The sequence below is a fragment of the Meles meles genome, chromosome 21 (genome assembly GCF_922984935.1).
Source record: "Meles meles chromosome 21, mMelMel3.1 paternal haplotype, whole genome shotgun sequence".
Classification (NCBI taxonomy): Eukaryota; Metazoa; Chordata; class Mammalia; order Carnivora; family Mustelidae; genus Meles; species Meles meles.
This window is the reverse complement of record NC_060086.1, coordinates 18,509,706-18,521,730: the sequence shown is the minus strand read 5'-3', so window position 1 is coordinate 18,521,730 and position 12,025 is coordinate 18,509,706. Positions and strand designations below refer to the sequence as shown.

The 12,025-nt window shown below is 47.5% G+C and overlaps 1 protein-coding gene across 7 annotated transcripts in view; it reads left to right on the top strand.

The window, feature by feature from the left end:
* Window positions 1-12,025, top strand: part of LOC123933496 (transport and Golgi organization protein 1 homolog) — a 482,235-nt gene that overhangs the window by 429,677 nt on the left and 40,533 nt on the right. For 3 of the 7 annotated variants that reach the window (XM_045992728.1, XM_045992731.1, XM_045992730.1), the window contains exon 7: window positions 2,430-2,583. The exons of 1 other annotated variant lie outside the window; for it this stretch is intronic. In XM_045992728.1, coding sequence (XP_045848684.1) covers window positions 2,430-2,583 — 154 coding nt within the window. Of the gene's footprint in view, window positions 1-2,429; window positions 2,604-5,681; window positions 5,840-12,025 lie in introns of those variants that run through there. 3 more of the 7 variants (XM_045992732.1, XM_045992729.1, XM_045992733.1) reach the window with 3 other exon arrangements.

Sequence of the window (12,025 nt, the reverse complement as noted above, 5' to 3'; positions counted from 1 at the left end):
CTGAATGCAGATTTTTTCCCCACTACTTTTAAATTTCTTTTCAGCGTAACAGTATTCATTGCTTTTGCACCACACCCTGTGCTCCATCAAATATGTGCCCTCCCTATTACCCACCACCTCGTTCCCCAACCTCCCACCCCCCGCCCCTTCAAAAGCCTCAGGTTGTTTTTCAGAGTCCATAGTCTCTCATGGTTCATCTCCCCTTCCAATTTCCCTCAACTCCCTTCTCCTTTCCATCTCCCCATGTCCTCCATGTTATTTGTTATGCGCCACAAATAAGTGAAACCATATGATACTTGACTCTCTCTGTTTGACTTATTTCACTCAGCATAATCTCTTCCAGTCCCGTCCATGTTCATACAAAAGTTAGGTATTCATCCTTTGTGATGGAGGCATAATACTCCATCGTGTATATGGACCACATCTTCCTTATCCGTTCATCCATTGAAGGGCATCTTGGTTCTTTCCACAGTTTGGCGGCCGTGGCCATTGCTGCTATAAACATTGGGGTAGAGATGGCCCTTCTTTTCACTACATCTGTATCTTTGGGGCAAATACCCATTAGTGCAATTGCAGGGTCATAGGGAAGCTCTATTTTTAATTTCTTGAGGAATCTCCACACTGTTCTCCAAAGTGGCTGCACCAACTTGCATTCCCACCAACAGTGTAAGAGGGTTCCCCTTTCTCCATATCCTATCCAACACACGTTGTTTTCTGTCTTGCTAATTTTGGCCACTGAATGGAGTTTTTTCCTGAGTTGATTATCCTTGGCAGCAGACTCCTTGTCTCTGTCGAGGTGCAGACCTATATTAACATGTGCTGACAGTAGTTTTCCCCATGGCATCTGTTCACCCCAGTTTCTAGGGGAGACACAGGGGACGGGTAGCCATTCTGGCACCAATGCTACTGTCTTGGAACGTGGTGGTGGGGAAGATGCGTGTGCGTGTGTGTGCACCCCTGCCTGCCCACAGCGCACACCGAGGAAGTAACTGGGAGAGGAGGACCCCTCCTTTCACAGTGAAGTCCTCTGGCCGGCCTGACTCCCTTTAGGTTACGTTCAGGTGCGCTGGTGTTGTGCTCATGCTGGGGATAGATGGGTCTGGTAATCCTCACAAAAGGAAACTGGGGAAAACTCTCTGTGCATTTTATACTGTCTCCTTTGCAGTCTGGAGTGTTCTCAGGGCATGTTTCACGAGTCATCCCCATTTTACTTCTGCTGGAAAACGTGCCATGCAGAACTAGCCCAATTAACACCCTTTCTACAAGTATTTTGAAGTGTCAAAGCTCTCAGGTGCACTGTCGTAATCACACATTGGCTCACACGTTCTGAAGGGGGACGTCAGTGATTACCTGTGTGGCCAGTGCCTCCCAGCCCTTCAGCTGGGCTTCAGGAGCAGTTCATTTGGTCCTAAGTTAGTGTGAGAGCTGATTTCTTTTCTCATCACATGTGTGGAGTTTTCCTTCGGGAAGCATATACCCTTTTGTGAATTCTCTTATATGGCCTTCCTGTCTTCATTTCCCATTGGACAAAATTACTCTGGAACTCAGTAGGTTGAAACTTCCAAATCACTGTGTTTTAAGGCAAACTCAGGGGGCGCCTGTGTGGCTCAGTGGGTTAAAGCCTCTGCCTTAGGCTCAGGTCACAATCCTAGGTCCTGGAATCAAGCCCCACATCAGACTCTCTGCTTAGTGGAGAGCCTGCTTCCCTTCCTCCCTCTGTCTGCCTCTCTGCCTGCTTGTGATCTCTGTCTGTCAAATAAATAAAATCTTAAAAAAGGAAAAAGGAAAAACACAGGTGCTGAGTGTACACAAGGGTTTTTGGTATTATGTTCCTCAGAAGACACTTTTCCAGTGCCCCTGTCAGACCACAAGCCCCTAAGGTATTTGTGGCCATGGACAGAAACTGTAGAGAGTAGAGGACCCCTTTGTCAGGAGGCAAGGCAGCGTGGAGACAGTCAGGGACTTACCAGCAAACGATTCCCCTCAAGTGGCTCGGAAACTTTGTGGAGAAAGGGCATTTAGTTTTGTCACATGCTCTCTATTCTGACTAAAACAAAATCTTCTCCGGTGGCTGAGGAAGAAAGAGGAAGTGTTGTCCTGGATGTCGATGCCTCCATGTCTGGAATGTGCTGCTTTACTAGTTTGCAATGATCCTTTTTCATCTGTAAGACACTAACTACTTCTTGATGGGCAGACATGGGCAGTGATGTTTGGTGACAGGCTTTTCCTGTAACAGCCATTGCCCTCTCCCCCCTCCTTGTACTGGCACCAGCTGGGAGGGGCATGAACGTTTTCTAGCACGATGCAGCTCTCCTGGAAGGTGGCATTGGAGAAGGAGCCGGGTGCTGAGAGTTCTTTGTTTTGGTTCTTTTTCTTGGTGTTGCAACTTTTGTCTGTTTTACTAAAATATTTTCTTGTCTGTTCTGCAGGTCGGTAGAGGTGTGAGAGTGTTTCCTCATTGCCCAGGGCCCCTCCGTATGCCCTACCACATGGGGCGGAATGTACCAGGCTTCCCTCCTCCTCATCCACCTCCACAGTGGTGGGCATGGGGGCCTCAGCCACACCTCGTTCCTCCACCACATGGTGAGATGATCTGAACTGACGTGAGTCGTAAAGCTTATTCATAGTTGAACCCCTTCTGTCAGTGAAGAGGATGGAGAGGTGGTACCACAAGGCATTGCAGTGCAATGATAAGCCCGAGTGAGGACATGGTATCATTCCTCCACTTTGGGTGGACGTCGATCTCATGGACTGTCTGGTTCACCATACAGAACCGGGCAGCAGGTGTCTGCCGTGGTGAAGAAAAGTGACATTTCACAGAGGACAGACATAGAAGCATTGCCCAGGTGCACTACACGGGCATGACGTTTTGGGCTCTGGGCTGGATGAAGCACAACCTTCACATCACTCTCACGTGTGGAGGCCCCAGTTGTTTAGCATTATAGATTAGTTCTGGAAACATCTGTCCCTTGGCAGAGTGGTCATATCCGCGATGGTGAGGGACAGTTCTCTCCTTCTTCCACAGGGGTCAGAGGAGTCCTGTGAGAAACACGAAGGACACGCCAGAGGGAGAGAAGAGAATAGGCTGTGGCCGGGGGAGAGGGTTGGCTTGAATCCTGTGTGGTCATCGCCAGTCTGAATCCACCTCCACCCCTTTTAGGGCTTCCTTCCCTTTCAGAAGCCTCTGGTGCTCAAGGGGGCAATAGCAGCACTGTGCCCAAGGAGGTCCCAGAGAAGATCCAAGTAAATACTGGGGTGTTTTCAGTTGTCCCGTTTCTGGAGTCCTGTTCCTCTCTGGGCAGCACCGTGTCCTGACCTTTGTCTGTTGGGTATCTCCTGGGGTCCACGTGTGGTGTCGTTTCCTGTTCAAAGGGACAAGTCTTTCTGGGGAGCTTACAGGCGTCTCTGTTTCCAGATCATCACCTTGCGGTTGTGTTGGTGGAGCAAAGGCATCGTTTGTGCTCAGGGCTTGACATTCAAGGGGAAACCGGGCTGGGGATGCAGTAATATTCTGAAGTTCCTCAGGACACACGTGCGTGTTCCTGGCTGTTTGCACGCACTGAGAAGTGGGCAAGTGCCTTTGTTGGGAAGGAAGTGTCTCCGTTGCACAATGGCAGACATCTGTCTCTTACATCGTGCACATCCAGCATCCGCATATGTCGTTCTGGGAGGGATGAAACCACCTCTCACTTCAACTGCAGTGTGTAGAGTTTGAGCTGTCATTTCCTTAGTTGTGTAAACCCCTGACACAGGGCTGTAGTCCCTTCATTGATCATTAGTTTAGGGTCTGCCCTTGTCCTCTGCAGTCTGGAACCTTGTGGGAAATGTCTTGTCTGGTCTGGGAGGCGAGAACGAGAAACAGTGGCCGATGCTGGTGGCTGGTGTGGAGGGTTCGTTGGAATGTTGCTCAGTCACTTCCGGGGGGGGGGAAGCTTCTGTCTTTTCTATGGCGTGTGTCAGATATGGATGCTGGAGCGTCCTCCACAAGAACCAGCGGTGCTGCCCACAGGCCTCTCATGTCATGACGGAGTGAAGGCCGCTACGGACATGGTAACTTTAATCCAGTTGTTCTGTAGATAGAATTGATGGACCTTGTCTTCCAGTCACACTGAGGGGGTTGGCGGGTCCCTTGTGGTGACAGAGAGCTGCCCTTGTCTGATAGCTGGACACAGAAGGTGTGCGTGCGCAGATGGTACAGAAATGACACTCTGTGCTCTGGGAGGGATGAGGCCTGCTCTTAATGTGAGGAATTGAGGGTGTGTGTCTGAGCGAAGGGAGGGACACACTGATGAAAGGACATAGACGGTGTGTTCCGTACAAGGGAAGAACCAGAGATGTGTCCAGGAGGAAGTGAGGGAGCCCCGAGTCACACAGAAACAGGAGGTTGTGGATGCTGAGAAGTCTAGAGGTGCTCAGGGAGAGCCTGGGCTTCTCTCAGGGAGGGTGAGGCTGTTCCCGGCAGGCCAGCAGCTTGAGAGTGAGTGTGAGGACACCGTGCGGTCCACACCGACTGCTGCATGTGTTCACTCACACAGTGTGGATCACGCCGTTATTTGTCTCAGAATGTCGTTTTTGCCATGAAGCCATTCACTCAAGAGTCTGTGAAGAGCATTGTTTCCCTAAATTTCTGAAGGCTCTGAACCATGTGAAAGACTCGTGGAGATTTGGGAAATTTAACATGGTCTTTGGGGATTCTTGTCTGGCTGACATTATGTCCCCCATTGAGAACACGTGAAGACAGGACCGAGAACCGGTGAAGGGCGGCTGCCCTCCCCTTAGCGTGAGACAGAGTGTTAGTGGGGGAGTCCATGTTGACCAGGAGCCGCTCTAGCTGGAGCCCTGTCACCAGGCCTCTGCATCTGCATCACCGCCCTGCCTGCAGCTGTGCACCTCCCCCGGGGCTTCAGTCCCAGTGTCCTGGGGATTTGCCTGTGTTCCTGATTTCTCAGCCCAAATACCAGCTCTCAGTGGGGCCTTCTCTGGGCCTCAGCTTTTTTAAAATTTGTGATAGAGAGAGCATACTGGATTCTGAGGTCACTAGAGCAGTAGGAGTTGAAGTACATAAAGAACCTGCAGAGGTCCCTGGGTGTCTCAGTCGGTTAAGCAGCAGAATCTTGATTCCTGCTCAGGTCATGATCTCGAGCTTCTTAGATTGAACCCCAAGTCGGGCTTGGTGCTGAGTGTGGCGCCTGTCTGGGATTCTCTCTCTCTCTCTCACCTTCTTCCCCTTCCCTCTTCGCTCACAAGTTTGTCCTTTCGCAGTCTCTGTCTCAAAAAGAAAAAATAAATAATTGGCAAAGTGTCTGGGCTCTGACCATTCACTGTTCTCACGTTTAAAGGAAAATAGCTCCATGCCGATGAGTGTCAAAATATGTTCATTTAAGTCCACAAAATACACTAAGAGTGTAACACCTCAGCCCAGGTAGTGGCAATTCTCATTTCAAAGTCAAGGCAAAGAGCCCCCTTTTTCTATTAAATGTAAAAGATAGTTAAGAGAATGGGTACAATCAGAGATTTATATGTGAGATGTAAAGACAATTACTGTCTATTATGAATAGACTCGCAGAGGCGGCCACACACTCAAGTGTTGCTCCAAGGCCTCAGATACACTATTGGAGGCAGAGAACATTTGGGAAAACAGAAGGTCCCATTGTCCTAACCCAAGTCCTTTTGTCTTACAGGCTAATCACTTTGTAATCTGAAGACTTCCTTGACCTCCAACAACCAGGCTCCAATGGGTTTATATTTAGTAAAGATATGAATGCTTTCTGCCTGGTGGTCTGAATGCTTTCCCTGCCCATCCTGTCCCCTGTGCTTTGTCTCTCCTAGTATCCCCCCAATAAACCATTCACAGTTCTGTCTCTGTGTCAGCGTCTGCCTTCAGGAGGACCAAAGTCCCTCTCCTTCGAGTGCACAGGGTGAAGCCTTCAGACACAGATAACACCCTGGCAGCCGTGGGGTGATGGAGGATAGAGCAAGATTACCCTTCGTGGTTCCTCTACTGCAAGGGACTCCAGGAATCCTCTGGGGAGGTGCCCAGCTTGAATTTAGATCCGCTGCTTTGGTATTAACTCTGGTGACAGATCCTCTTGAGCACATGGACCCTGCTAGTTTAGGGGGGTAGTGATCAGCAAGACAGATGGCTGTCCCCAGGCAGTGGTCTGCTGTGACGGCAGACAAGGAAGTGTCTGGAGAGGCCCTGAGAAGCTGGTGAGGCGCTGAGAACCTGGAGGCCCTGCATTAATCCAGGTTTTGTGCAGTGGTTTCACCTTACCAGCTGCCCCCCAACTACGGGGGGGCCTTGAGTGGAGCAGATGGTGACAGTTTTCTTGGTAAGACCCATGATGTCCCACAGTCCTCCCACAGTTCCCTATTAAGGGATGGGGAGGGCAGAGGTCAATGACAGGAGACCCATCCCTTCCTCAGCAGCAGGAGGAGTTGGGTGTTTGCTTCTGTCAGCTTTTAGGCCCTTTCTGCCAATCCCTTCTGCAGCAGAGCTGCTGCATCCTGCAAAGCCCTCCTTCCCAGGTCATGGACGCAGCCATCCTCCAGCAGCTTTGGGGTCATGGCTGGGCCACCAAAGTATCAAGGTCATTCTGTCCACATGCTTCCCAGGAGCAGCTGGTAACTGCACTGCAGCAGTCAGGGTCAGCCTGAGCAGCCTTTATAAATGGGATTGTCACGCCCTGTGGCAGTGTCTGGGCTGAATGTGGGCAGGAGAGAGGGGGAAACAGGAGAGGTGGTTCCCTCTGGTGTTCCTGGACAGAGCTGCAGAGAGTGGAAGGCCTGAAGGTCTGCAGAGTGATAGAGATTGTCAGGGTGAGACACTGAGGGAGTGGTGGGGGGATTGGGCAAGTGCTAGCAAGGGAGAAGAAGTGAGGGAGACAGGGTAGAGAGAAGCAGAGACAAAGAAGAAGTTCAAGGATGAAGAGAGGTTGCTGGTCTAGGTGTGTGGAGGTGGAGCATGGACCATGGTGGAGGAGGTCTAGGTAGGTGCTCTGAGCATTGGGACCAGAGAAGGTGGGAATCCTGGACATCAGATTTCCCTGAGCCCACAGCTCAGACCTCTCTGGGGCTGAGCTGTGCAGAGGCCGTTTCACTTGGGAAGATGGGCGCACCTCTTTTTGCATGGGGTTGTGGGGCCCAGCCTCAGGATCTGTCAGGGAGTAAGCACCCTCTGACCTTCCAGCTGAGATGCCATGACTTGCAGCATTGCCGGGATTCCCAGGGTGGCCAGCAGAGGGAGCCTGTCCACCTCCAACAGAAAGGGGGTGGGTTCTCTGCGTGTGCAGCCTTGGCCAACAGAGGGCGGACCATCGGCTTTTCGGACCCAAGGGGCCTCAGCAGGAAGGGCTTCTGTAGCTGCCTAGGGATCTAGCTCCAGTCTCACTGCCAAGGGATAGGGAGCCAGAGCTGTATTTCCAGCCGGTTCCCCTATGCCCTAGGGAGATTGTGGGGGTTTTGCAACAACTTGTTGCCTCCTGAGTTGTGACACAGAAGATGCCTTGTTGGCTGAGTGCTGAGGAGGGGGCTCTGGGAGCTTCTCCGGGACGTGCTGGTAGGTGGGACGTACAGGTGCTTACATATTGGGGCTCTTCCCAGGGTTTGGTCCTCATTGTCCCTGAGGGCATTGGAAAAGACCCTATTTTACTCGGGTCTCTGGATTGAGAGGTTAGGGGACACCACATCAGAAATGCTGTGGTTGGTCTTGTTACCAATGCCGACTTGCTTCTGGGTGAAATCGTGACTGAGCTTCAGAGGAACTGGAGGTACATTGGGTTGGGACAGGAATGCAGGAACCACTGACCTTCAGGACCTTCTAGAAGGAGGAGCTGGGATCCCCCTCTCTGTGATTTGCTAGACCCAGTGCCCCAGGTAAAAGCACAGACTGTCCTGTACTGAACTATGCTTTTATTACTTTTCAGTGTTTATTGTTTCCAACAACGTTACAAGTGAACACTTGACAGGTACCTGATTCCATAAACCTTTCCTTCTTTTAGAGTTAGATTTAAAAGGAAAACAGGGATTGTTTTATTTATCCTTTCCGGTCTTCATTAGAAGGAAACTCATCAATAATATCTTCAAAACGTGCCTTTTACCTCATCTCCTTTTCTCTGTTTTCTTTTTTAACAATGTTATGCAAGTACAGTGGTGAAGAGGGGGAGGCAGAGGCAGAGGGAGAAGGTGACTCAACACTGAGTGGGGATTCCAATGTGGGACTCGATCCCAGGATCCTGAGATCAAGACCTGATCCACCCAGGTGCCTCTGCTTATCTCCTTATTAACTGAGATTTGCCACGTTTTCTAATGTTCTCATGAGCCGATAACAATCTTCAGCAGTTTTAAATTGGTTACAGTTCAGTAAGAGCTCATTCGCAGGATTCCACTGAGACTTCTTCTGTTCAAAGTGTCAAGACCACTTCTCAATATACGGAAGGAAGACTATACGAAGCAAAATTTGTGAATCAGTGTTTGAAGAGAAAGCTGCTGCTATTTGTGGAAGACATTAAAATAGATGCTTAGCTCCACTGATTCATGCACTTCCCACTTTTTTCTTTTCCTTTTTGCTTATTTCTAATTCAGATATCATATTCCTAGCTCTTCCTGAGTTTTCCATGCCTCACACGTACTTTCAAGGTTCCTTTGTGACTTGTAAAGAAAACAGACCTTTTGGTGAGCATGCAGCTTTGTGTCCCTTCAGGATTTGTTGTTTACATCTCTATTAACGTTTCCCACCCATTTAAAACTATCATGCCACCTTGGCATATTACAAAAGAAGTGTAATCTATATGCGTCCATAAGATTTCACTTAATTATAGTATATTTCTTTATTTGAGATTTTCTGTTTATGACTAAGGCCTGAGAGTATCTCCCAAGTTCATTGAATTTGCAAAAAGGATATATCCTAAGTATGAAATTTTGAAAGTTTGCATATTGGAATATATAATATGAAAGATGCATGTTTGCACCTCCTAAATGGAGATGATGTCCCTGTTAAGGTTATTTGCTGAGCAAGGTGCTAGTGGACATAATCGTTGTGGGGGAAGAAATAATGTCTTCCATTCTCTTCCAAACATGCTGCTGTTGCTCCATTATCTTATGTCTGGATATGGGCAATTATTTTTGCTTTTCAAATTTTTAGTTAAGTTCTACATAGTTAGCATACAGTGTATGGATATAAGCAATCTTATGACAGTATCCATTTTTAACCATTTATTAATTTCATACATTAGCATATCATTTTTTCTTCTCCATGCTAAGAAAATCAACAAATGTGTCATCAGTTTTTATGACCCAATTCTATGTTTTGAGGATTTTATTTATTAATCTGAGAGATAGAGAAAGAGAGAGCATGCATGGAGGGGGTTAGGCAGAGGGAGAAGCAGACTCTGCTGAGCAGGGAGCCTGCTGCATGGCTAGATCCCAGGACCCTGAGACACGACCAGAGCAGAAGGCAGGTGCTTAACCCCCTGAGACACCCAGGTGCACCCTTCTGACGTTCATAATGTGACATCTCTTATAATTGAAGCTTTTCCTCACTGATGGGCTGTGTCTGTTTTCCCATCAATAACCAAGGGGTAGCATTGTTCTTTGAATATTCTCAATAGTGTTTCAGGTCTAACATAATGTTGTAGTAGCATTACAAATTCTTTTTGAATTTTGTTATACAAATAAGACTAAATCTTATTATCACTGTATGATTAGGCATATAGACATTATAATAGTGTATAATACCCTAAGTTCAGAATCCTTCCAAAGTTTGGGTTTTCAATATTTTCTTGTGATCCCCTAAGATGTAAATTGTTTATTTTTTTTTAATTTTTTTTTTTTTTTGGACAGAGAGAGACCACAAGTAGACAGAGAGGCAGGCAGAGAGAGAGAGAGAGAGGGAAGCAGGCTCCCTGCTGAGCAGAGAAGCAGAGAACCCGATGCGGGACTCGATCCCAGGACCTGAGATCATGACCTGAGCCGAAGGCAGCGGCTTAACCCACTGAGCCACCCAGGCGCCTCATGTAAATTGTTTATTGCACAAAACTTAATATCTAAATCACTCCCAAAATATTCTTTGATTAAAAAATATTTTTCATTTGCTGCAAAGCACAACAGAAAAAATTATGAGTTTGCATAATTTTTGAACTTTGTTTTGAAAAAAAACCCTTCATGATGAAATATTATATCTTCATTGTGACAGATTCTGTTTCTGTTCTGTGATATCAGTGAGCCCGAGACAGCCCCTGTGTATTGGCAGGCTGCAACCCATGAGCTAAAGACCTGTGGCTGGTGCCTTAGTCAGATTTGGTTTCTACACATCCAGTCTTTTAAAAACATCACCCTGGAGAGCAGATGTTTAGGTATTGACTACCTGCCTCAATTCCATTTCTCGTGAAACTGTGACCAACATTTTCTTAGCATAAATAAAGTCAGTGAGTCAATCAAGCAATCCAGATTAACCCTTCAGCTCTAAAAGACCCGGAACAACTGTTGGCCTTCTAAATCCCTGATGCAGAGGCCACCGCCCCCCCAGAGCCAGGCTGCAGAAAGGCATTACTTAGGCTCATGTGTACCCAGTTCAATGTCCCCGGTATTGGAAGGATTAATACCGTGATGGGTCACCCCTCTTGCAAACCTGTGAGTCCCCCAGGTAAGGGGGTCGCATGTTACTGCCACCTCATGGTCACATCTTTTTCCTTCAGCCTGAAACTCATTGAACTCACTCTACCTCCTTCCAGTCTTGGAATGTCTTTTTAAATTGGAAATATTTGATTGTCCTCTTACTGCTGAAGAGGATGAAGGGGAAGAAGAGAAAAATGAGGTATCCTGAGAACAAGTGAGCTAGCCAACATGAATCACTTGGCCACACGTAATTTTTTTTTTAATTTTTTATTTCTTTGACAGAGAGAAATCACAACTAGGCAGAGAGGCATGCAGAGAGAGAGGAGGAAGCAGGCTCCCCGCCAAGCAGAGAGCCCGATACGGGGCTCGATCCCAGGACCCCGGGACCATGACCCGAGCCGAAGGCAGAGGCTCTAACCCACTGAGCCACCCAGGCGCCCCCACACGTAATTTTTTGAACAGGTTCAGCCCTGGTGTGAAATATCATATCCTCTATTTTTCATTTTTTGAGGAACCTCTACATTGTTTTCCAAATTGGCTGTACCAACTTCCATTCCCACCAACAGTGTGAGAGGGTTCTCCTTTCTCCCAACTTCTCCAACATTTGTTGTTTTTTGGCCTTGTCAGTTTTTGCCGTTCTACCTGGTGGAAGGTGGTATCTCAATGGAGTTTTCATTTGAATCTCCCTGATGGCTAATGATGAACATTTTTCATGTGTCTGTTGGCCATTTGTATGTCTTCTTTGCAGAAGTGTCCAGTCACATCTTCTCCCCATTCTATGACTTGATTATTTGTTTTCTGGGTATTGAGTTTGAGAAGCTCTTTATAGATCTTGGATATCAGCCCTTCGTAGTGTCATTTGCAAATAAGTTCTCTCATTTTGTGGGTTGCCCCTTTGTTTTGTTGACGGTTTTCCTTTGCTGTGCAGAAGCTTTTGATCTTGAGGAAGTCCCCAAAGTTCATTTTCGTTTTTGTTTCGCTTGCTTTTGGAGGTGTGTCTAGCAAGGAGTTTCTGTGGCTGAGGTCAAAGAGGTTGCTGCCTGTGTTCTCCTGTAGGATTTTGATGGATTCCCGTCTCAGTCTGAGGTCTTTTATCCAGACTTTTCACGACAGACAACAAAGCGATGGTTGGCAGCATGGGTGAAATAGGTGATGGGGATGAAGGAGCTGCTTGTCCTGATGAGCCGTGGAGAATGCATGGAAGCGTTGAATCACTCTGTTGTATTCCAGAAACCAATATCACACTGTATGTGAACTATAGTGGAATTAAAAGAAAGGGAAAATAGTTGGCAAACTGTGTTAGGTGTATGGAAATGTTCAGTCCTGTCCTTCCTATTTGGTTTTGTTGGTAAATCTAAACCTATTATAAAGTGAAAAGCTTATTAGTAATCATTGTTTTTTTTATTTTTAA